The following is a 26,856-nucleotide window of genomic DNA, read 5'->3' as shown; positions in this document are numbered from 1 at the left end:
ATAATTTTTTTTCTAACAAAGAGCAGCTAGTAAAATTGAGCTGCAGACATAGACAAGCAAGCTGGAGGCTTGCATGGGTGAATGCTGGCATCTGTGCCAACAGGAAAAGACTAGCTGGGGGCTAGGCAAGTCCAACATAGCAGCTCTATCTTCCCCTTTCTCTGTCAACCAAAGGCACAGAAAGGAGCAGACAACATGGCACAGGCCAAGTAGAGACCCTATTCGCATAATAAAAGATTAGGGTTGGGTGGCCAGCTCCTTCAAGTGCTGTGTAACACACCAGATCCAGCCAATCTTTGGGTCCTATGTAAATCAGACACTGTCTCCTCAAACCTGTCTAAAATCCTGTGCACTCTACTGCAGGCTGGAAATCCCACTCGGGCACCCCTCTCTCTCTCTCGGAAAGGAAGCTGTTCTCCTTTCTCTTTCTTTTGCCTATTTAACCCCTGCTCTTAACCTCATTCCATGTGTGTCCATGTCCTTGATCTCCTTGGCATGAGGCAACAAACCTCAGGTATTCACCCCAGACAATGGCACTGCTTCACTTGGAGCATTTCATCTGGTATACATGTACTGAAATATCACACTGTACTGTATAAAGATGTAAAGTATTATATCAATTAAATATTGGCCAGGAGTGGTGATTCACATTTGTAATCCAAGCACTTTGGCAGGCCATAGAGGGTGGATCACTTGAGGTCAAGAGTTCAAGACCAGCCTGGCCAACATGGTGAAACCCTGTCTCTACTAAAAATACAAATAATAATAATAATAATTAGCTGGGCCTAATAATTAGGCAGGAGAATGGCATGCACCCAGGAGGCGGAGGCTGCAGTGGGGTGAAATTTTACCACTTCGCTCCAGCCTGAGTGATAGAGTAAGACTCTGTCTCAAAAAAATATAAAATAAAAATAATTTAATAACAAAAAATACCCTTATGCTCTATTTTTTTTTATCTAGTTGGGTCATTTCACTGCTGGTTTCAACCCACTAACACAACATCAGACACACTAATAGGTTGCAACCCACCCTTATAAACACTTTGGTCCAAAATGCCATGCCCTGCCATGCCTTTCCCCTGCCCTTAGCCCTTTAAGCAAACCTACATTAAAGCCCTCAACTAACTAGTTCACCATGAACACCCAATAAAAGTGTAAGCATACTCAACAAAACATTTTCTTCTGGAAAAAAACAAAGAGAATTGTTCACTATTTTTCTCATGCTAACATTTCTACTAGATATCTACTTGTTCTGATGGAATATAACCAAAAATAAAACCTCATGGAATTCTGAAGATTCTTTTGTTGATTCTGGGAGGAAAAGAATGGCTAAACTTGGTGCCAAAACATCAAGCAACCCAGTCAATGCCTCTCATTCCTGCTAGTCCTGGGGTTTCCTAAATCATCATGTAAGGACTACTTGCAGGGATTAGTTCCTATCACTTGGTTTAACTGTGCAACAAAGCTTCATTAATGCAGACCTCAGTTCTTTGGAATTTGGCTTAAAAACTTTAAATGATTTTTTACCCACTGTATTAATCTGTTTTCATACTGCCATGAAGAAATACCTGAGACTATGTAATTTATAGAGGAAAGAGGTTTAGTTGACCCACAGTTCTGCATGGCTGGGGAGGCCTCAGGAAACTTACAATCATGGTGGAAAGGAAAGCAGGTACATCTTACATGGGGGAAGGGGAGAGAGAGTGTACCCATCAGATCTTGTGAGAACTCACTATCATTAGAACAGTGTGGAAGGGAGCCACACCCATGATCCAATCACCTCCCACCAGGTCTCTCCCTCAACACATCAGGATTACGGGGATTACAATTCGAGATGAGATTTGGGGGGAGGCCCAGAGGCAAACCATATCACCCACATTTACCTTCGCAAGTCTAAGAAGAGACTGATGAGCAGATTAAGAGCAAAAGGAGACTGTGAGACAAATGTTTACCTTGTTAAAGAAAACAAACTTATTTAGCATCATGAAGCTCACAGCACAATATACCAGTGTGATAAATTCTCATTACAAATCATTTTTATCTGTTTCTTAAGGCAGGTCTGGCAGGACTTCTATTTGGCAAAACAATCAAATTTGTTAAGAATGCAATTTGTATTTTAATGAAGCTGCATTTATTTTAAAATAGGCTATGATTCAGAATAGCATATTCAAAATTTTAATGACTGCTTGAAGTTATTCTGTTGGTAAGGCTGTATGGTATTAAACATCTTAATCCTTAACTACTGGTTTCACAGGCACAAACCTCAAATATTTCCATGTAAAGATTGCTCTAGTATTCCCACTCTAAAGTTGGAAGCAGTTAGATTTTCATCCACTCAAAATAAACTTATGTTATACAAAAGAAATGCCAAGTATTGCTTTGTTTTTCTTAATCGTGACCCTCTTTAAGACAATTCTAGAGTCACCAACTTAAATGTCCATTATACTGAACCTTAAATTCTTAGTTCTCTCCAGCTCTAATAAGGATTCAACCTGCCAATAATTTCAAATACTCTAGAGATATTTTAAAAAAAAATCTAGGTCAAGGGGATGAAAAATTACCAATTGGGTACAATGTTTGCTATCTGTGTAACAGTAACACCAAAAGCCCAGTCTCCACCGGTATGCAACAAACCAGAAAAAAAAAAAAAAAAAAAAACCATGCACATATTTCAATCTAAAATAAGAAATTTTTATATCACAAAACATGCACTTCCCTAAAATGCCCTGTGCACATGAAAATATTGTTACCACTTTTCCCCCTCACTATATTCTATCTAGAATATGGTCACAGAATAATGAAAGGGGAGTGAAAGGAAATAAAGAAAAGCGAGATAAGAAAGGAAGGTGGACAGGGAATGGGCAAAAATTAGATGGTCTTTTATCCAATATTTAACACAGGCATAGAACAATGAGGATGTCATAACTCTAAACTGATCAATGTTAAGTGACTACAAAGATGACAGAAAAGTGAAACTTATGCATCCATAAAAAATGTAGTTCTATGGATGCCAAGATGGGCATTATCCGGAAGAGACTATAGAATAACTCTGCCTGTTTCTCAGTAGTGGTCACCCATGCCTTCAGAACATGTGGTCTTCTTAGTGACGAAATCATGATATTTCCATGTCTGATGTTGAGATTTGTGTTTTCCAAACTCAGCTTGACCATAAGAACAACCAGTGGAGCTTCTTAAATATAGTATAGCTCCCAGTACTAGCCTCTGAACTACTGAGCCAACATCTCTAGAGGCGAAGAATCGGAACTCTCTAATTGATGACAAAATCAAGCTGTCGGCTGCTTGCCTTCTTGCCAGGCAGCTTCCTACCAGCTCTTCAACCAAGTGAGCCATATGGCCACTCACACAGCTGCTCTGATAAAGGATTAATGGCTTAAAAAATAACACTTAGAGCTATGGACGCTAATTTAGGAAACACAAAACTAAATTCCAGTAAGGTAAAGAAGGGGGCAAACTGTGGTAACAGTGGCCATGAAAAATGTTTATCTAGGCTCAAATATTCAGCCAATATGCATTTTAGAAACTCAAAAGTGAAATGCAACACAAACCTATGGCTATATCGTCTCTCTAGCACAGCCTGCAGATTATGTGTATGTTTCAAAGTTTCATATCACCACGGGATTTGGAATGTAATAATCATCCAAAACACAGCATGAGTCCCTAAATACATTTATATTCTTCAGTCTCTTGAATAATAATATTCTGGAATGGAAAAGGGTTCAAGACCAACAATTCCTTCCTCTACAACACTCAGGGGCAAGGAGGAACAGCCACATCAGATGAAAAAGCAAATAATTACATTCTAACATTCCTCCTGCCATTTCCATTTCACTTTTATTAAATACAAATTACAGTAAAAAGATTACATCTCTGAATTGAATCATTTAAAAAATAATATAGGTATACACATACCAGGGATGTTAGCCAAGAACTGATTCAGCAGCTGTGTGCTTAAATGATAAGAGCAACTCAAGTAAATTCTCAACAGTAAATTCCTCATAGGCAAACTTCTGATCCTCTCTCTTCGTGTTCCCTTTCAGAGCATTCTGTGCATCATATAGTACTAGATACATCCATAGCACTTCATAAATAATACAAAATAAAATGATGTCTATAGATCCAGGTCTGAAGGGATCAATTCTTAGGCACAATTCCAAAGGTAAATTTTTACCATGTGGAAATTATGCCAAATGCCCTCAAATGTACTGCTGAAGTATTCTCAACTCCAAAGCAAAATATATAATCAAAATGTGCAACATTCTTGGCCATTCTGAATGGGTTAAGTGTCAATGACAAGAAACCAATTTTAAAAAATCTATTCAGCTGCATATTTTCTGAAATGTCTAATGTTGTCACCATGTTTTGAACAAAAACTAATCAGTTCTCGGTTACTCAGGATAATGGCATAGGGGAGAGGAAAACCACAGCATGGATACTGCAAGAAAATAAGACATTCAAAGTTACCTGGAATTGTTGTAATGTTCGTGTCTCCTTGGGGATTTTCTTTGGAGACTGATTAAATTGCATTTTTATTGGGCTAGTAATACATCTAATTTTATTCTTCAAGTAAAAATACCTGACAATAAGGAAAGAGTAGCTAGTCTATGTTCAAGTTCCAATTTACTCAAGTAGTAGGACAGAAATTTCTAAATGCTGCAAATAGCTAGGTAATTCATAAGGGGCAGTTTCTTCTTCTGCATAATGAGTATAAAACATTCCAACATACCACAGAAATTACTGAAGATTAATTGAGAATATAATCCACAGCACTTGGGAAATACATGTTTATAAAAAGACACAGAATTGCACTTGCAAATTCACCATGTCTTCTTATGACTGTTTAGCACATAAGTTCCCACTTCCTTGTCACCCATGATCACAATTAAAAAGATAACAGGTTGCGTGTGGTGGCTCACAGCTATAATCCCAACACTTTGGAAGATCAAGGCAGGTGGATTCCTTGAAATTAGGAGTTTAAGACCAGCCTGAGCAACATAGTGAAACTTCATCTCTACAAAATATGCAAACATTAGCCAAGCATGGTGGTGTGCACCTGTAGTCCCAGCTACTTGGAAGTCTGTGGTGGGAAGATGGCTTGAACCTGTGAGGGTAAGGCTGCAGTGAACCACAGATCATGCCACTGCACCCCAGCCTGGGTGACAGAGTGAGACTCTGTCTCAAAAATAAATAAATAAATAAATAAATAACAAGATAGGAGTCTCTACAGGAATTCCAGTCAATTGAAGTCCAGCTAACAACAACACTAAATAACTAAAACAATTTTTATTCCATGTGATGAGTAACTCTAACAAAATGCAATTAAAAGAAGGCAAACTGGACTGAAGAAAGGAAATTGAGAAATCTTGCAATGTTATCATTTAGCAGTAAGTCACAGGGAGAAGGGCAGAAAATACGAAATTAAACAGGGACAATAACAAAGCCAGGCCATGATAGGCAATACTGACTGCAATTATTTTTGAATTGTTTGATGGCATTTGTCATTACGTTCTGACAGCTACATACATCTGCACTCTTCTAATGAGATATATACAACAAAGTTTGCTGATACTAAGGTCAAAATTTAAACACTATCCATAAAAATATATACTGGCAGGTTACATTTGAAAATACTATGTAATCCAGGGAGAAAACTAAGGAGGCCTGTATTTTTATTTCTGAACATCTATGCATTGGGTAGTGTCCCACAGGATAAAACCAGGCAGGGAAACAGCCTAAAAGAAAAATCTAGTGGGTTCTTTGCTGTCTGATAGATGAAGAAAAGCAGTACCTGAGACATGAAGTCTAAGGTTCATGTCATACTGGAAGGGAAAAAAGCAGCTATTAAATCTGTGTGGTGCATGAAAAAGAACTCTGAAATGTAAACAATAGAAATGTATGTGTTAAAAACGTGGTGATCATTAAAAAATCTGGAGACAACAGACGCTGGAGAGGATGTGGAGAAATAGGAACACTTTTACACTGTTGGTGGGAGTGTAAATTAGTTCAACCATTGTGGAAGACAAGTGTGGCAATTCCTCAAGGACCTAGAAAGAGAAATTCCATTTGACCCAGCAATCCCATTACTGGGTACATATCCAAAGGATTATAAATCATTTTAATATAAAGACACACGCACATGTATGTTCACTGTGGCACTGTTTACAATAGCAAAGACCTGGAACCAACCCAAATGCCCAACTATGATAGACTGGACAGGGAAAATGTAGCACATATACACCATGGAATATTATGCAGCCATCAAAAATGATGAGTTCGTGTCCTTTGTAGGGACGTGGATGAATCTGGAAACCATCATTCTCAGCAAACTGACACAAGAACAGAAAATCAAACACTGCATGTTCTCACTCATAGGCGGGTGTTGAACAATGAGAACACATGGACACAGAGAGGGGAGTATCACACACCGGGGTCTGTTGGGGGGCCCTAGGGGAGGGACAGTGGGGGGTGGGGAGTTGGGAAGGGATAACATGGGGAGAAATGCCAGATATAGGTGACGGGGATGGAGGCAGCAAACCACATTGTCACGTATATACCTATGCAACAATCCTGCACATTCTTCACATTTACCCCAGGACCTAAAGTGCAATAAAATACGTGTGTGTGTGTGTGTGTGTGTGTGTGTGTGTGTGTGTATATATATATATACACAAAGACACAGAATTGCACTTGTGTGCAATATATATATATTAAATATATATATTTATAATATATATTATATATATAATTTTTTATTATATATATAATATATATATTTTATTATATATATATAATTTTTTAATATATATATACTTAAAAAAACATGTGGAGAGTTACCATGACTCATGAATATCAATTGAATGGGCATTCGTGAAATCACAGGTTGCTGTATCTTTCATAACTATGTTTCTATCATATTAATAGTTAATTGTTTTCTGTTGGATTAAAACCTATACATTATTTTCAATTATGAAAATCCTCCTGAAAGACTACTACTTAACAAATATTTTGAGACAAAAATATTAAGAATAAAAATTATTTTTCTCCCCAGAAAATCTGCAGTAATTCCATAATCTAAGTTATCAAAACCACTTATTTCTCACTCTCTCACAATTTACCTTTCTTGGATTTGGCTCCGATCTTCAGTTTTGATGGCCAAGCAATCTGTGTGTTTGTTTCCTCCATGATCTGTAACAAAAATTGAGAGAAATATTGATTCAATTGAAAACTAGTGTTTACAGATAAGATTTTTCAAACAAAAAGCTTATTTTCAAGTTCCTAGCTTCATGTTGATACAAAATGAGCTCATATGAAAACAATGCAAAGAAAAAAAGCCTTGGGGGTAAAAAGAGATGTTTTTATAAGCCTTTAATCTATTAGAAATATTCAAATATATTTTGTTACTCCCAGTGTTCCTCTCCACAATGCTCCAGAATTTTAACATAAAGACAGGACCAAAAAATACATGAACAAGTAATTAACCCAGCTTGATGCCAGAACCGTCAGAGATGCTTGTGCTGAATAAAATTCCCCAAGACAATTGCCAAGGGATTGCAACACACCAAACATGATTCTTGTAATACAAAACTGCATGAGTTAGAACATACTAAATGAAGATTGTTTTCCATGGAGGAAAAAGTAACCTTCTTTGGACACATTTGTGTTTCATTAAAACTGATGAAAACCCTCTAAACACGACGTCACATCATAAGGCTGAATTCCTCATCATCCTTCGCCTGGTTCAGAATGGCATTTTTGCCAAAGGTCCTTCCCACTTGCACATGCAGCTAACACTAGCTAGGAGGTCTCATGACCTAAATGGGTGGAAGCACCAGAACAAGTGAGCAAAGCAACGACTGCCCAGCAAAGGAAATGGACAGTAAATAAGAAAAGAACAGGTATTTAAAATGTGCGTCCTTTGTTCCTAATTTTACATGAATTACATAAGATTAACGTTTGCTCTTGTAACACGAACACAGAATTAACCTAAATAATAGAGCAAACTACTAAACAATATGCAAATAACAGCAACTATCATTCATTAATTTAATCTCTTGAATTAGACTAGGATAATATTTATCTTTAATATGGATTGAGAGTTCATTAAATAAATTAATGGTGAAAACAACCCAAACACATCAAGAGTGCAATGAATAATAAGTACCTTTTTCTCCTCAGTGTTGGCTATGTACCACGCACAAGGATAAATGGTTCACATGCACCATACTTCAGTGAACCCCCTTTATCATAATATAAAAGGGCTTTCAGCAGATGTTTCAGACTGAAAGCCCACAGATGCATTTTGTCTATTCATTGTAACTTTTTATTAAAGTTTGAGCCAACATTTTAAAATCTGGGAATGCCACATAAAAATTCAGATTTCTGGTTCTCTGGAAAACTTGGCAAATTTAGCACAGAGAGCTCACATTCCCACATGGCAATGCTTGGCTGGCACCGAGGAACAGCTGCCCACCTTGAGTCAGGGCCAGCAGGCTCTGAGCTGCTCCCAGTCCCTACTGTGTCTCTGACTGAGGTCAAAGGCCACTTGCCATAGTCACCATGGCACTGTACTGCTCACTTGCCATTTATCATGGTATTTGCTGTCTTTCTCAGAGTAATTTTTCTCTACACCTATGTCTCTATTAAAGACAAAAAGTAAAGCCACACTGTCTTCACTAAGTCAAGGTACTGGTCTGGCCCTGAAGGCAGATGAGCTCGTTACCTCAACCCTACAGCGTCTGGCCCCAGCTGCTGCTTCTCTCATTCATGCCTGTCTCTGCTAATGTGTTTGGTTGTTTGCACCATTAACTTGGTTAGTTAAGTCTAAATCAGTAGTAAAAAATAAAAAATAAAATGTTATCTTTCTTAACTCCCTCTGCATCAGCCATGTTGCCGCCCCTAAAACATGCCCAGCAGGCTCCCCTTTCGAGCCCCTGCATTCACTGTTATCTCTTCCCCAGAATTTCCTGTCCCAGCTCCTAATGCTCAGACTTCAGCTGCTACCTTGTCCAACTCGTCATCCTTTTCTACTCTCACACCAACCCAACCACAATTATTCTTCCCACCTCATTGTGTTTATTTCCCTCCTAACCCTTATTGCAAGTGGAAATCCTCTTATTTTCTGTACTTACTTATTTACAGCCTGTCTCTGCAAAATAGAAACTAAATTATCTTCCCTGTACACAGCAGGCCCTGGATTTAACTAGCTTCATAATTTTCCTCTAAGTTACTTAAGACTCTCAAAGAGATAAGACAGAAAAATAAGGTTGCATGCAGTGGCTCATGCCTATAATCCCAGCACTTTGGGAGACTGAGGCAGGAGGATTGTTTGAGGCCAGGAGTTCAAAACCAGCCTGGACATTATAGTGAGCCCCATCTCTACAAAAAATGCAAAAATTAGCTGGGTGTGGTGGCACACGCTTGTAGTCCCAGCTACTCAGGAGGCTGCAGCAGAAGGATCACCTGAGCCCAGGAGTTCAAGGATGCAGTGAGCTATGATCATGCCACCACATTCCAGCCTGGGCCACAGGGAGAAACACATTGTTTCTTTTTTCTGGGGTAGGGGAGGAAGAAGTGATTTGGCTGGGTGCAAGGTGGCATAGTTGCCTAACAGCCAAGCTCGTCTAACAAAGGAAACCTCTGCCTTGAAACACGCAGTTTCAAAGAAAAAAAAAAAAAAACAGAAAGATAGAAAAATAAGATCTTACTATAATGCTGTTGGTGGGGAGGAGGCAGTAAGAAAGCAATCTATATCCTTTTCTTTTTCTGAAGTAAATAATATAGTTACTTAATCTAGTAAATAATGTCAGGGGCCATATTATGATACTGTAATAGGTAAGTTTCCCTTTTAACATATGAGTAGAAGACCTAACTTCTGAAATCTTAAATCATTAGAAGAACTGCCCTGAAATCACTCTGCATGTACACTTCTTTTATTAAGCACCAACAGTGCTCCATGACAGGAAATAATATGCCGGAGAAAATATCCTAAGAGCAGTAGGTAACAGCCATCAAGTTGGGACGACAGCTTTATATACACTCCCTCTAACCCACACTATAGCTCCCTGTCTACACTGTGCAGAGAAGCCTGTTCACAAAGACCGCTCTCAAATTACTCACATCAACACTGTGTTTAAGGGGAGGTGGGGTAATCCCAAGTCTTGAATCCCTAATTCTAAAACCAGAGTTCTGTATACTATACTGCATGGCCTCTAAGGCTCTATGAGCCACAGTAAATGCCTAACTTCTTAGAGAAAACAAATTGCCTGTAATTAGACTTGGCATCTGGAGCTGATGTCTCCTATATGACTAGAAAAATGTGACTCTCTGGAACACAGTTTGTAGCCAGCCAATGCCAACTCCTCGGATAATTCACGAGGCTACTGGCCCACACAGAGCTCTGGCCAGATGCCTTTGCAGGTACCCTTTATTTGTGCATCATTCATTGTGTGTAATCTAGCCATTAAGAGCAGGGATTCCAGAGACAAACACCAGTTCTGCTGCTTTCTATGAGTGCTGTGTTGAGCAAATTACTTAACTTCTGTCAGTCTCAGTTTCCTCCTCTGTAAAATTCATTATTGTAGCTATTTCGAAAGTCGTTGTGAGAACTTAATGAGAAAACTCCAAGCACATAGCATGGCACATAGTGAGTGCTTGATAATATTAGCCCTTGTATTAATGATGATATTTATAACTTTTGGTCAGACAGGCACTGTCCTAGATACCAGGGATACAACGGCAAACAAAATGATTCCTACCTTGTGGGAACTCATAATCTTACAAAGGAGAATATTAGCAAACTGCCATCATAGTACTGCCATCATAGTGTGCCATGTTTCAGAATGGGGCAGCACAATATGAGCATGTACAGAGAGGGTCCTAACCCAGTCGTGGGTGGTCAAGAAAAGCTACCTCAAGAAAATGCTTACTAATGCTGTGACCTGAAGGAGGAGAAAAAGTTGGCTCACCAGAGAAAAGGTAAGAAAGTGTCCCGGGCAGAGGAGGGCATGTGGAAAGGTCCCAAAAAAGAAGACAGAGCTGGTATCTGCAAGACCCTGAGGGTGATTCACTGCAGCCAAAGGGCTTCAAGGCTCACCCCACACATCTAGGACGGGTAATGTATCTCTTGTTATCTCCACTGTCCTATGGCTGTGCACATCAATGCCTTTGAAACAGACTTGAATTCATGACACAAAGTGAAGCCACCAAGTACTGTGCTTGGCTGACACTCCCTACAAATAAATTCTGGCCACTGCAATGATTACACATAGGAAGGGTCCACACTGACTTCACTTTTAGGAAGTCAAAATTCTCCTTAGGAAGTTATCAATGAAGCTTTTAAAACCATCATCTACAATGTCTCCAAGTCTATTCTTAGAGCTTTGATATGGCACACTATTAATCTAAGTTAGCTTCAGCAGGTGGGAGTAGTGGAGTGTGAAGCATTCCATGATGGGGGTTAGGGTGGAAGCATAGGTCTCTAAAGAGGGTGTGGGTGGAGGTTGGTCTAGGAACCCCAGTACTGGAGCTAGACTACTGGATCCAGGGGCTGATAAACACGTCTCTGCAGGGGGTGTGGATGGAGGTTGGTCCAGGAACCTCAGTACTAGAGATAGGTTACTGGATTTTGGGGGCTGACAAGCACATCTCCTGCAAGTGGCATGGGGTGGAAGAAAGGGTGCAAAGGCAGGAAGTAGGGCAGTAAGCAAGTCAGAGGTTCTGTATCCATAAGCTATGCAAAAATATGTCCTAAATGTTCATCAAAGCAGGTAAATAAGGGAACTGGAAAAGGTAAGTCTAGGAAGATGTGGTTGAAATCAAAGAAGCCACAAAACCACTGGGAAGAAAATTACTACCTACTGTTTCAGCGGAAATAAAAAATTCCAAAGTGAGTTCCAGCTAGTTGGTTTCTGGTTTTTTAAAAATCTCTTTATTGTCCCTATTTGCACCTTCACAAAACCAAAACTCAAGGAACAAACCACTGATTTTGAATCATTTTCTGTAAACATTAAAGTAACATTTTCAAAAACATCATGAACATAAAGAGATAATTTTGTGGATGCTACAGTGGACAGAGATGCTGACACTTTTTCAAGAGGATATTGTACATTTCATACAATCCAATTAATTCCAGAAAAATTTGACAAGAAAATCACTTCCAAGAAACATGTGATAGGCTTAAGTCAACAGGTTGTCCAAAATGTTTAGTTTGCTTTCAAGGAATAATTAAGCAGATCATTTTGGTCATCCTCCCACACCAAAATTAGATGCTGATGCTTCCCAGTTGTGTGAAATGTTACCTGAAAGTTGGGAAACATATTTAAAATAATTAGTACTTCCTTATGGAAACAAAACTATAACTATCATGGTGTCAGTTAAACTAAGGAATGCCAAGTTATGCAAAGCCACAAAATCTCTGAGAAGAAAATGATGATCTTTTGTCTCCGGGAAGAAAAAAAAAGCCCTAGAGTGAATTCCAGCGAGTTGTTAAAAATCTTACTATTGTCCCTGTTTCCACCACCACAAAACCAAAAGAAAGCTGAAAGAACAAACATCTGATTTTGAATCATTTTCTATGAACATGAAAATTCAGCCTAAGTATTTTATAATTCTTGTTCTAACGCATAATTCTGGATTCTGTATGATTTTGCTATTTCAGGTAAGTCAGTTTCAACTTATAGACATCCTCATTTACAAAAAAAAATCTCTTCTCAATTCTAACAATCTCTGCTAAGTTTCTTTAGCTGTTCTCATATAATGGCAATCCTATATGTCATAAGAAGAGACTTTGGCGGAGTCCATCTAAAAATGTAACTATCTGAATATGTAATTGTTTTAAATTTCCCTTATTAGATTTACTGTGCTCATTTTTTATAGGGGACTAATAATTGAAGTGTAACTTCATTCCTATGGTAATATCGGATTTGATGAATAGCAAATATTTATAGTAACAAAAGCTTGCCCAAAGAATATCAATTTTAAAATATATGATTCAATTAAGATTGTTGATGTAAGAAAAAAAGTGTATTTTTATATTTCATCTGCAAATATTATTTTTTCATCATGAAAAATCTGATGAAGATAGCATACTATAGATATGTAACAACTCTAGAAGCTAAATAGTCATCTTAACTTTCTACTTTATATTTAAAATTTTATAAATAGGAAGTAATGTTCCCTGGTCCAAGACGTACGTACTTTTTTTCCATATTAAAAATGTACCTAATAAATATAAAATTGTATGTTCCTGTTTTGGTTTCAGTTTCTATGGGGCTTTCGGGGGGCAGAGGTATGAAGGAAAGGTAATATTTACAAAAGCTAGAATTACAAACTTTTTATAATTAGAAGAAAGTCTGTAAGCTATTGAAAAAAATTTCAGAGATTTACACTGAATCATTTAAGTAATTTCACTTTCGTGAAATAAACTGCTAAAGTTAGAATAAACAAGTAAAATCTAATCAAATTCTACAAGTAGTTTCATCCACAATAAAGATAATTTCCATTCATATTCTTCAATGCTCAAATCATAATAGATTTCTCTCATCTCCAACAAATTCCAGATTAGTATACCATGTGGAAAGAGAATATATCTACCAATGTTCACTAAACTATATGTTTTGCAGGTTTGCAGCAATTACAGGATAACATCTTACAGATGAAGGAAACCTTTGCCAAACCAGCAATATTCCACTAATATGCTTATTTCACCAAATTCTTCACTCCAGACGTAAAGTTAAAAATCCACAGGTAAGTAATCAGCATCTCAGTTCACCCCAAGACAAGTCTATTTATACTAACTTTACTAAAAATATTTACTCTTGGACCAGGAAAAGAACACTAAACTCTCTAACTCAACATTTATTCTCTAAACTATTCAAACTTCATCATTCAAAATGGCTACCAGCTGGGAGCCATCTGAAGCCTGTTTCTCTAAAAGACCAACTAATTTGAGTTCTATTTTTCTTATATTAATAGAGAAATAAGGTCTGTCCCTCACAGAGGAGGCTGTTTAAAGTTCTTTCACGGACTAATAATGGACTGGGAGTCAATTTGCTGCATTTCACCATGAAGTGAGCTAAGTGAGAAAAAAGCCAACTAAACAGAGATGGGAAAGTAGTGAACATCTCACGTGAGGGGGCATCTTAAAGCTGAGGATGTTTAGACATTAGAGGTCTCTGCTAGATTTCACTGTAGTCCAAGAAAGGCCTCCTAATGATTCTGTTATTCATCATTATCAGAACAATTCCTCATGTGCACCTAGTATTTACATACATTTTCCATTTATTCCTCACAATAATTTGTACAGAGACAGAAACTTACTGTATAGCTGTGAAAATTAGGATTCAAAGAGGTTAAGTGGTGGCAAAATCCAGCTAGAATCTAGGTCATGTGACTTCTTGTCATCGAGGCTCTTTCTGCCTTACGTGGCTTATCAAGGAAGCAGAAGGCACCACATACTTAAGGGGAGGTCACTCTGAAAGCTGCACCTCTCAGAACTCAGCCATGAATGCTGAAGTAACTGAGCAGCAACAGAGAGGCTATTTTCAAATACTCCCTGCCTTATTAATGAGGAAATAACCCAGAGGTATCCCCTAAATGGTTCCCAAACTAGGTTAGTGTCCCCACCCCCAGCCTAAACACATATGGAAAATATGGGAAGCATTTTGGTTGTTTCGGTGATTAGGAGGTTTTAACGGAATCGCATCAAGTGGCCAGGGCTGTAGTGGCTAAACTCTAAACAGAGGACAGGACAAATCCACTCCAAATGTCAGTACAGATAGTCCACGCTTTACAAAGTTCCGATATGCAAGAACTTCAGTTGCCACAGCTTGGTTGAAAAAACACCAGTCCCTCAAGAACGCACGTTTACATATCCATTACTGTGATATACAAACTGTGAGTTGTTGCATCAAATAGAAATTTCACTGCCAGCTCATCAGTCCATAAAACAATACATAAATAACAGGTCTCATCTAGATAAGGGACCAATCACATTCTCTTTTGAAGATTGTTGGCAACTGCTCACAACCCATCTGTTATCGGTTCTGCACAGGCAGCAAAGCAAGTAGTCAATATGACTCCTTGTTTTCCAGTCATAAAACTACATGGCATTTTACAAAAATGGGCAAATCAAAAGGGGAAACTGACCAACAAAGGTGAAAGTACGGCAAGGAAACAAACAGTGACAATGCTGGAAATGAAATCTGAATCAGAAGTCAATGAGAACAGGAGAAGGAGCTGACTGTGGGAATGCTGACATTGCCGATTATTTGAGAGAGTCCAGATGCTCAGCCAGAGGAACGCAGTGGAGACACATTTATTGATATGAGCAAGGAAGGGGCTGTGACAAAAAAGATGGAGGAAGTGATGTCAGTGAAAAACTTCACATTAAAGAAATTCTAGAAGATATTTCACAACTTTGAAAGAACACAGGATGAAACACTGGAAGCTGATCCACACTCCTGAGTATGACAATTCCCCAAGACTTAGAAAAGATACTCTCTCCTTATTGTAAATTATACAACAAAAAGAAAGTCAGCGCTGTTCAAACTATTCTTGACAAGTTTTTGCAAAGAAATAATACATGTTAATTCTCAATGTTTCCAACATTTAAATTGTGTACTGAATATTAGCTTTACTTTTCATTTTCCTATACATTTATGATGGACAATAAAAGAGACTTAATATTTTGACAAAAAATTTTAAAGCCTGCAGATCACTAAATTTTCCCATTGATTGATGAGAGTGTCTTGCATGGTTTCAACTTGCATAGTCATTTTGATGTCCCTATAGGTCATGCAAAGTGAAGGCTACCTTTCATGCTTCACCAAAAATTAGCTTCAAACTGGTCCACACTACAGGCAGGCTTAGCTAATTTATCTCAAAAGTTTAGAGAACTCCTACTTATCAATGAAAACCTAGTTCAAATGTGCCTTCCACTAAGAAAACTGCTCCAAAACTATCTGAATCAGAGGTCACCCATGTCTGTCTGTCTGTCTCTCTCGTTCTCATACTCACTTTGTTATGGCAGCATTATAGTGCTTATTTCTTAGTTTATTTTAATAATATCACTAACCAGTTGGGACTCCTGGTGGTCAACTTGTTAAACCCTTAGAATCTAGCACATAGGATCTCATTAAGTACGATTAGAGTAAATTTAATGATACAGTGATGAAGGAGATAACATGAAGAGAACAGAAGAGGTAACAATTATGTAAGGCTTTCCAATTAAATGGCACATGGTCTGTCATCGAGTATAGATGTGAAGTCAGAGCTCCATCTTCAAAGTCTCTTTTAACTCTTTTAACAAATGGTATTTCTGCTTACCAGAATAAGTGAAACCAAGTGAATACAAAATGAATATTCATTAGATGAAAGTAAGTCCTAACTCACTGACAGGATTAATTCTTCCAGAAAATATGTGCATGATAATGAGAAAGAAACCCTCCAAGCAAAATGCATGCAGTGGTGGGGTGAGTGCAGTGAGTCAGTGGCAAACTGGGCCAAGTGTGAGCTGTGGAAAACGGGCTGCCTCAGTTCTGTTGTTTCCATTTCAACCTTCTGCTGACACAGACTCAGAGTGGCCACGTCCACCCATTCTAAAAGAACAGCCAGAAATCTAGAGTTTTGTGTTAAATTTCCTGATTTCTAAATGTTGGCACCTATTTCCATTATGCAAAAACTACTTTGTGAGCCAAAGCAAGCACGGGTCCCACTTTTTGACCTCTCCTCCAAACCAAAGAGAATTTTCATGGGATGTGGGTGGGTTATTTATGACAGCCTATAATGTTAGTGAAGAATAGGTTTTTGGGGTCCCCTGGCACAAGAGAGTATGTGATTCTAAAGCCTACCTCATTCTCCAAAGAATAACTGAATAACTCCTCAGAAATATTAACCAGATCTTTTATCAGATCTCATGGGCAGCTATAAAGAGATTTATGAAACTTGAACTATCAAAGTATAACTTGCATGTAACTTGAGTACAACAGTGTATGACTGGGACAACATAAATAATTCCTGGAGATCTACTGTATAGCACAGTGCCTGGAGATAACCACACTGTACTGTATATTTAATTTGCTAAGGCAGTAGATTAATATATAAAGTATTTTTGTAAGAAAAAAATTAATAAAGAGGACAGGAGGAAACTTTTGGAGAGGGCAGATAGCTTGTGGTGATAAGTCTCATGGATATATACTTATTTCCAAACTCATCAAGTTGTATACATTAAATATGTACAGCTTCTTATGTCAATTATCCTCAATAAAGTCTTTTTTAAAAATAAAACTGAAAAAACAACTTGGGAGAGAAACTGAAAAATGAAGCTACCAAACCTTGAATGCAATTTTCTATTCTCTAATTTTTCATAAGCCTAGTTACACCAGTTACTATAGATTCATATACCTTTTTTAGGGAATATATTCTACTACCCAACTCAGTTCATCTTCTTAAAGCAAGTGACCCTCCTTAGCTTAGTAAGTCCTGATGGCATCTATGCTGATGAGTAATAAGAGATCAGTACAATAACCGAGACCTATAATGGCAATACCGAGACATCAAAAAGAGATAAACTTTTATGTAGGCTCTACTGGGTGAGCAGGCAAGGAGGTAAGAACTAGGTTTGAGAAAGGTGCTTCCAGAGAAAGAGTAAATACTGAAAGGAGGTATGTTCTGCTGTAACAAAACCAAATGCCAGTGGGTGAATACAACAAAAGTTCATTTCTCTCCCATGTTAAATGGCCCACATGGGTCAACAAGAGGCTCAGCTCCACAAAGTCACTCAGGGACTCAAGTTAATGGAGGTCCTTCCAATTTATAGCTGCCCATCTGGAATCCATGGTCCCTTTGGTCTCCCCATGGGAGAAAAACAGGAATAATGCTGCATGGATTTTTTTTTTTTTTTTTGAGACAGAGTCTTGCTCTGTCACCCAGACGGAGTGCAGCGGCATCATCTTGGCTCACTGCAACATCCGCCTCCCAGGTTGAAGTGATTCTCCTGCCTCCACCTCCTGAGTAGCTAGGACTACAAGTGCCTGCCACCACGCCCGGCTAATTTTTGTACTTTTAGTAGAGATGAGGTTTCACCATATTGGCCAGGCTGTTCTCAAGTTCCTGATCTTGTGATCCATCCACCTTAGCCTCCCAAAGTGCTGGGATTACAGGCATAAGCCACTGCGCCTGGCCAGAATCCTGCATAGATCTTTTACTGCCATGACCTGTAAGTAAAATACATCTCCTTCACAGCCCACTGTCCATCACGAGACACATGCCCATGGCAACTCAAAGGGTGATCGGAAATGCAGAAAGCAATTAGAATATTTGGTGGGCAAGACTGCCTTTGCCAGAAAGGTGTAGGGGTGTGGGGAGGGAATAAGGAAGCAGGTGTATGTATGAATGTATTTTATTAATATTCCATTGCATAGTAGCCTTAGCTAACTCCCACCTTTTAATTCTGTATCATATTCCTTAAAGAAGAAAAAGTAAAAAACATGTTTATGGTGAAATATATAAAAGGTCATTTTATATTTTATATTTTATATAAAATATAAAAAGGTCAGAATAATTTTGATTACTTCTTATCCCATACAGGTCCTTTCCCTGAATTATATCAAATTTATAATACATCAAGTTGAAATACTGGTCCAAAGCACCTAATGAGCTCTAAAACTGAAAAGTGTCATATGCTTCAACCACCCAAACCTTATCCATCTAAACAATTTTGATGAAGTCAGATCAAATGGTAAAAGGGAGAATTAGCTGGTAAACGAGGAAAGTGTCAGTACTCAGCTTACACCACCAGAGATTGTTCCACTAACTCTTGTCCTCAGCACCTTGTGAACCAGTGGACTCAATGTCTGCTCTGCTTTGATTTTTTTAAAACTAGCCAAATCTATACTATGACCTTTCAAACTAACAAATTTACAGAAGGGGTTTGAAAATACTGAAGCATTCAAGAACACTATCTCTTACTTTTTTCCTTTAAAATACATATTGATCCTTTCAGAATCCGGACTCATAAATGTAACCTCTGAAGCAAGTCTCAACACCTTGCTTTTCTACTGGCTCCTTGGACATGTTTAAACTGCACTCAAACTTCTGTGCACAAGAGGACATTTAAGTTGTCTATGTAGAATCCTGGAATCAACCTGATTATCTCAGGAAGGATGCCGCTCCCATTCCCACAGGCTGATTTAACAGTAGGCATGTGATCCAATCTGGGCCACAGGCAAGGGAGACAAAGTGTGATGGAAGCTTTTGAAAATGAAGCTTTCTGGCTTTATAAGAGAATTACTGAATAAGTTCTCTCTTTCCTTTATTAGATGTAAACAAAGGCACAGGTAACCCCTGGTGCTACAGTCTCCACCCATAACGCATGAGGAGTACCAACCATCAATGTGAAAGGTAGACAGAGTCAGAAAACATCTGGATCCTGGATCCTAGATCCTCGATGATATTGCAGAAAGGTTCTTGATCATTGACATAAAGAAGCTGTTTTTCTTTCTTCATACATGTGTTTTTTAAAAATTATAATTTAAGTTCTGGGATACATGTGTAGAATGTGCAGGTTTGTTACACAGACGTACATATGCCAAGGTGGTTTGCTGCACTCATCAACCCCTCCTCTACATTAGGTATTTCCCATAATGTTATCCCTCCCCTTGCTCCCCAGCCTGCCGACAGGCCTTGGTGTGTGAGGTTCCCTTCCCTGTGCCCATATGTTCTCATCGTTCAACTCCCACTTACAAGTAAGAACATGCGGCATTTGGTTTCCTCTTCCTGTGTTACTGTGCTAACAATGATGGTTTCCAGCTTCATCCATGCCCCTGCAAAGGACATGAACTCATTCTTATTTATGGCTGCACAATATTTTTTGAGATGAAGTCTCACTCCGTTGCCCAAGCTGGAGTGCAGTGGCGCAATCTCAGCTCACTGCAACCTCCACCTCCCAAGTTCAAGTAACTCTCCTGCCTCAGCCTCCCTAGTAGCTGGAACTACAGGTATGAAGTCTCACTCCATTGCCCAAGCTGTAGTGCAATGGTGCAATCTCAGCTCACTGCAACCTCCACCTCCCAAGTTCAAGTGACTCTCCTGCCTCAGCCTCCCTAGTAGCTGGGACTACAGGTATGAAGTCTCACTCCGTTGCCCAAGCTGTAGTGCAATGGTGCAATCTCAGCTCACTGCAACCTCTACCTCCCGAGTTCAAGTGACTCTCCTGCCTCAGCCTCCCTAGTAGCTGGGTATACAGGCACCTGCAACCCAGGCCTGGCTAATTGTTACATTTTTAGTAGAGATAGGATTTCGCTATGTTGGCCAGGATGATCTTGAACTCCTGACCTGTTGATCCACCCACCTCAGCCTCCCAAAGTGCTGGGATTACAGGTGTGAGCCACCATGCCTGGCCCATATCTCCTTTACCCAGTCTGTCACTGATGGGCATTTAGGTTGTTTCCAAATCTTTGCTATTGTGAATGGTGCTGCAATAAACATGAGAGTACATGTGTCTTTACAGTAGAGTAATTTACACTCCTTTGGTTATATACCCAGTAATGGGATTGCTGGGTCAAATGGTATTTTAGTTCTAGATCCTTGAGGAATTGCCACACTGTCTTCCACTATGACTGAACTAATTTACACTCCCACCAACAGTGAAAATCATTTGAGTTTCTCCACATCCTCTCCAGTATCTGTTGTTTCCTGACTTTTTAATGATCGCCATTCAACTGGTATGAGATGTTATTTCATTCTGGTTTTGATTTCCATTTCTCTAATGACCAGTGATGATGAACATTTTTTCATATGTTTGTTGCCCACATTAACGTCTTCTTTTGAAAAGTATCTGTTCATATCCTTAGCCCACTTTTTGATGGGATTTTTTCTTGCAAATTTGTTTGGGTTCCTTGTAAAGTCTGGATATTAGCCCTTTGTCAGATGGATAGATTGCAATCATTTTTTCCCATTATGCTGGTTGCCTGTTCACTCTAACGACAGTTTATTTTGCTGTACAAAAGCTCTTTAGTTTAATTAGATCTCATTTGTCAATTTTGGCTTTTGTTGCCATTGTTCTTGGTGTTTTAGTCATGAAGTCTTGGCCCTGCCTATGCCTGAATGCTATTGCCTAAGTTTTCTTCTAGGGTTCTTATGGTTTTAGCTCTTATGTTTAAATCTTTAATCCATCTTGAGTTAACTTTTGTATATAGTGTAAGGAAGGGGAATAGTTTCTTTATATATGTGTGTATATATATGTACATATAGATACACACACACACACACACACACACACACACGCTCACATATATGTGTATATTTGCACTTTAGGTTCTGGGGTGCATGTGCATTGTTGCATAGGTACATACATGGCAATGTGGTTTGCTGCCTCCATCCCCATCACCTATATCTGGCATTTCTCCCCATGCTATCTCTCCCCACCTCCTCACCCCCCCGTCCCACTCCATTTCCCCCCAACAGACCCCAGTGTGTAGTGCTCCCCTCCCTGTGTCCATGTGTTCTCACTGTTCAACACCCGCCTATCAGTGAGAACATGAGGTGTCTGATTTTCTGTTCTTGTGTCAGTTTGCTGAGAATGATGGTTTCCAGAGTCATCTATGTCCCTATAAAGGACACGAACTCACTGTTTTTTCTGGCTGCATAGTATTCCATGGTGTCTATGTGCCACATTTTCTTTGTCCAGTCTATCAGTGATGGGCATTTGGGTTGATTCCACGTCTTTGCTATTGTAAACAGTGCCACAGTGAACATATGTGTGCATGTGACTTTATAACACAATGATTTATACTCCTTTGGATATATACCCAGTAATGGGATTGCTGGGTCAAATGGAATTTCTATTTCTAGGTCCCTGAGGAATTGTCACATTGTTTTCCACAATGGTTGAATTAATTTACACTCCCACCAACAGTGTAAAAGTGTTCCTATTTCTCCACATGCTCTCCAGCATCTTTGTCTCCAGATTTTTTCATGATTGCCATTCTAACTGGTGTGAGATGGTATCTCAATGTAGTTTTCATTTGCATTTCTCTAATGACCAGTGGTGATGAGCTTTTTTTCCTATGTTTGTTGGCTGCATAAATGTCTTCTTTTGAAAAGTGTCTGTTCATGTCTTTTGCCCACTTTTGAACGGGTTTGTTTCTTCTTTTCTTGTAAATCTGTTTTAGTTCTTTGTAGATTCTGGATATTAGCCCTTTGTCACATGGGTAGACTACAAAAATTTTTGCCCATTCTGTTGGTTGCCAGTTCACTCTAATGATTGTTTCTTTTGCTGTACAGAAGCTCTGGAGTTTCATTAGGTCCCATTTGTCTATTTTGGCTTTTGTTGCCAATGCTTTTGGTGTTTCAATCATGAAGTCCTTGCCTATGCCTATGTCCTGAATGGTTCTGCCCAAGTTTTCTTCTACAGTTTTTAAGGTGCTAGGTCTTATGTTTAAGTCTTCAGTCCATCTGGAGTAAATGTTAGTGTAAGGTGTCAGGAAGGGGTCCAGTTTCTGCTTTCTGCACATGGCTACCCACTTTTCCCAACACCATTTATTAAACAAGGAATCCCTTCCCCATTGCTTTTGTCAAGTTTGTCAAAGATCAAATGGTTACAGATGTGTGGCAATGCCTCTGAGGCCTCCATTCTGTTCCACTGGTTTATATCTCTGTTTTGGTACCAGTACCATGTTGTTTTTATTACTATAGCCTTGTAGTACAGTTTGAAGTTGGGTAAAGTGATGCCTCCAGCTTTATTCCTTTTGCTTAGAATTGTCTTGGCTATGCAGGCTCTCTTTCGGTTCCAAATGAAGTTTAAGGTGGTTTTTTCCAGTTCTGTGAAGAGGGTCGTAGATAGTTTGGCGGGGATAATGTTGAATCTATAAATTACTTTGGGCAGTATGGCTATTTTCACAATATTGATTCTTCCTAACCATGAGCATGGAATGTTTCTCCATCTGTTTGTGTCCTCTCTTATTTCCTTGAGCAGTGGTTTGTAGTTCTTCTTGAAGAGGTCCTATACATCCTTTGTTAGCTGTATTCCTAGATATATTGTTCTCTTTGTAGCAATTGTGAATGGCAGTTCATTTTTGATTTGGCTCTCTTTAAGTCTGTTATTGGTATATAGGAATGCTTGTGATTTCTGCACATAGATTTTGTATCCTGAGACTTTGCTGAAGTTGCTTATCAGTTTCAGGAGATTTTGGGCTGAGTGATGGGGTCTTCTAAATATACAATCATGTCATCTGCAAATACAGACAATTTGACTTCCTCCTTTCCTAACTGAATACTTTTCTTTTTCTTGCCTATTGCTAGAACTTCCAATAGTATACTGAATAGGAGTGGTGAGAGAGGGCATCCTCGTCTAGTGCCAGATTTCAAAGGGAATGCTTCCAGTTTTTGTCCATTCAGTATGATATTGGCTGTGGGTTTGTCATAAATAGCTTTTATTGTTTTGAGATATGTTCCATTGATGCCTAGTTTATTGAGAGTTTTTAGCATAAAGGGCTGTTGAATTTTGTCGAAGGCCTTCTCTGCATCTATTGAGATAATCATGGTTTTTGTCTTTGGTTCTGTATGTGGTGGATTACATTTATAGACTTTCGTTTGTTGAACCAGCCTTGTATCCCTGGGATGAAGCCTACCTGATGGTGATGGGTAAGCTTTTTGGTGTGCTGTTGCAATCGGTTTGCCAGTAATTCATTGAAGATTTTTGCATCTATGTGCATCATGAATACTCGCCTAAAGTTTTCTCTTTTTTTGTTGAGTATCTGCCAGATTTTGGTATGGTATCACGATGATGTTGGTCTCATAAAATGATTTGGGAAGGATTTCCTCTTTTTGGATTGTTTGGATCAGTCTCAGAAGGAGTGGTACCAACTCCTCTTTGTATATCTGGTAGAATTCGGCTGTGAACCCATCTGGACCTGGGCTTTTTTTGGTTGGTAGGCTATTAATTGCTGCCTCAACTTCAACCCTTGTTATTGGTCTATTCAGGGTTTCAACTTCTTCCCGGTTTAGGCTTGGGAGGGTGCAAGTGTCCAGGAATCTATCCATTTCTTCCAGGTTTACTGGTTTATGTGCGTAGAGTTGTTTGTGGTAATCTCTGATGGTAGTTTGTATGTCTGCAGAATCGGTGGTGATATCCCCTTTATTGTTTTTTTATTGCAACTACTTGATTCTTCTCTCTTTTCTATTAATTTGGCTAGTGGTCTACGTTGTTATCTTTTCAAAAAAACCAGCTCCTGTATTTATTGATTTTTGGAAGGTTTTTTGTGTCTCTGTCTCCTTCATTTCTACTCTGATCTTGGTTATTTATTGTCTTCTGCCAGCTTTTGAGTTTTTTTTTATCTTACTCCTCTAGCTCTTTCAATTTTGGTGATAGGGTATCTATGTTAGATCTTTCCTTGCTTCTCATGTGTGCATTTATTGCTATAAATTTCCCTCTACACACTACTTTGAAGGCGTCCCAGAGATTGTGTATTAATTCTCATTGGTTTCAAAGAGCATCTTTATTTCTGCCTTTATTTCATTGTTTATCCAGTCGACGTTCAGGAGCCAGTTGTTCAGTTTCCATGAAGTTGGGCAGTTCTGAGTTATTTTCTTAATCCTGAGTTCTAATTTGATTGCACAGTGATCTGAGAGGCTGTTTGTTATGATTTCCATTCTCTTGCATTTGATGAGGAGTGATTTACTTCCATTTATGTAGTCAATTTTACAGTAGGTGTGATGTGGTACTGAGAAGAATGTATATTCTGTGGATTTGAGGTGGAGAGTTTTGTAGATGTATATTAGGCTTGCTTGGTTCAGATCTGAGTTCAAGTTCTGGATATCCTTGTTAATTTTCTGTCTCGTTGATCTGCCTAATATTGACAGTGGAGTGTAAAAGTCTCCCACTATTATTGTGTGGCAGTCTAAGTCTCTTTGTAAATCATTAAGAACTTGCTTTATGTATCTGGGTGCTCCTGTATTGGGTGCACATATATTTAGGATCCTTAGCTCTTCTTGTTGCATTGATCCTTTTACCATTATGTAATGCCCTTCTTTGTCTCTTTTGACCTTTTTTGGTTTAAAGTCTATTTTATCAGAGACTAGGACTGCAACTCCTGCTTTTCTCTTGCTCTCCATTTGCTTGGTAAATCTTCCTCCATCGCTTTATTTTGATCATGTGTGTGTCCTTGCCTGTAAGATGGGTTTCCTGGATACAGCACACCAATGAGTTTTGACTTTTTATCCAATTTGCCAGTCTGTGTCTTTTAATTGGGGCATTTAGCCCATTTACATTTAAGATTAATATTGTTATGTGTGAATTTAATCCTGCCATTTTGATGCTAGCTGGTTGATTTGGCCATTAGTTGATGCTGTTTCTTTATTGTGTTGATGCTCTTTACCATTTGGTACATTTTTGGAGTGGCTGGTACTGGTTGTTCCTTTCTATGTTTAGTGCTTCTTTCAGGAGCTCTTGTAAGGCAGGCCTGGTGGTGACAAAATCTCTCAGCAATTGCTTATTCCTAAAGGATTTTATTTCTCCTTCACTTATGAAGCTTAGTTTGGCTGGGTGTGAAATTCAAGGTTGAAAGTTCTTTTCTTTAAGGATGTTGAAATATTGGCCCCCACTCTCTTCTGGCTTACTGTAGGGTTTCTGCTGAAAGATTCGCTGTGAGTCTGATGGGCTTCCCCTTGTGGTAACCTGACCTTTCTCTCTGGCTACCCTTAGCATTTTCTTCCTTCACTTCAACACTGGTGAATCTGATGATTATGTGCGTTGGAGTTGCTCTTCTTGAGGAATATCTTTGTGGTGTTCTCTGTATTTCATGGATTTGAATATTGGCCTGCCTTGCTAGGTTGAGGGAGTTCTCCTGGATAATATCCTGAAGACTGTTTTCCAGCTTGGATTTATTCTCCCTGTCACATTTAGGTATACCTATCAAATATAGATTAGGTCTTTTCACATAATCCCATATTTCTTGGAGGCTTTGTTCATTTCTTTTCACTCTTTTTTCTCTAATCTTGGTTTCTCATTTTATTTCATTGAGTTGATCTTCAATCTCTGATGTCCTTTCTTCTGCTTGGTCGATTCAGCTATTGAAACTTGTGTATGCTTCGCGAAGTTTTCCTGTTGTTTTTCAGCTCCATCAGGTCATTTATGTTCTTATCTAAGCTGTTTATTCTCATTAGCATTTCGGCAAACCTTTTTTCAAGGTTTTTAGTTTCTTTGCATTGGGTTAGAGTATGTACTTTTAGCTCAGACAAGTTTGTTATCACCCTGGTACTGAAGCCTGTTTCTGTAAATTCATCAGACTCATTCTCCATTCCACTTCGTTCCCTTGCTGGTGAGGAGTTCTGATCGCTTGGAGGAGAAGAGGTGTTCTGGTTTTGAAATTTTTCCTCCTTTTTGCGCTGGTTTCTTCCCATCTTTGTGGATTTATCTACCTGTGGTCTTTGTAGTTGCTGACTTTCAGATGTGTTCTCTGAGTGGATGTCCTTTATGTTGATGATGAAGTTACTTCTTTCTGTTTTTTAGCTTTCCTTCTAAGAGTCAGGCCGCTCTGCTGTATGACTGCTGGTGGTCCACTCCAGACCCTGCTTGCCTGGTTATCACCTGTGGCGGCTGCAGAACAGTAAAGGTTGCTGCCGGTTTCTTCTTCTATTATTTTCATCCCAGAAGGGTACCCGCCAGATGTCAGCCTGAGCTCTCCTTTATGAGGTATCTCTCTGGATATATGGGGATCAGGGAGCTGCTTGGGGAGACAGTCTGTCCCGCATAGGAGCTAATTTTTTCAAAAAAACCAGCTCCTAATTCATTGATTTTTTTGAAGTGTTCTTCATGTCTCCATCTCCTTCAGTTCTGCTCTGA

The 26,856-nt window shown here is 38.9% G+C and overlaps 1 protein-coding gene across 3 annotated transcripts in view; it reads right to left on the bottom strand.

The window, feature by feature from the left end:
- Window positions 1-26,856, bottom strand: part of BICC1 (BicC family RNA binding protein 1) — a 315,239-nt gene that overhangs the window by 124,763 nt on the left and 163,620 nt on the right. For all 3 annotated transcript variants that reach the window (XM_017542259.2, XM_017542260.2, XM_017542261.2), the window contains exon 3: window positions 7,133-7,202. In XM_017542259.2, coding sequence (XP_017397748.1) covers window positions 7,133-7,202 — 70 coding nt within the window. The remainder of the gene's footprint in view (window positions 1-7,132; window positions 7,203-26,856) is intronic.

This window comes from Cebus imitator, unplaced genomic scaffold (assembly GCF_001604975.1).
Source record: "Cebus imitator isolate Cc_AM_T3 unplaced genomic scaffold, Cebus_imitator-1.0 Scaffold142, whole genome shotgun sequence".
Lineage (NCBI taxonomy): Eukaryota > Metazoa > Chordata > Mammalia > Primates > Cebidae > Cebus > Cebus imitator.
The sequence above is the reverse complement of the archived record's forward strand: the minus strand, read 5'-3'. Positions and strand labels throughout refer to the sequence as shown.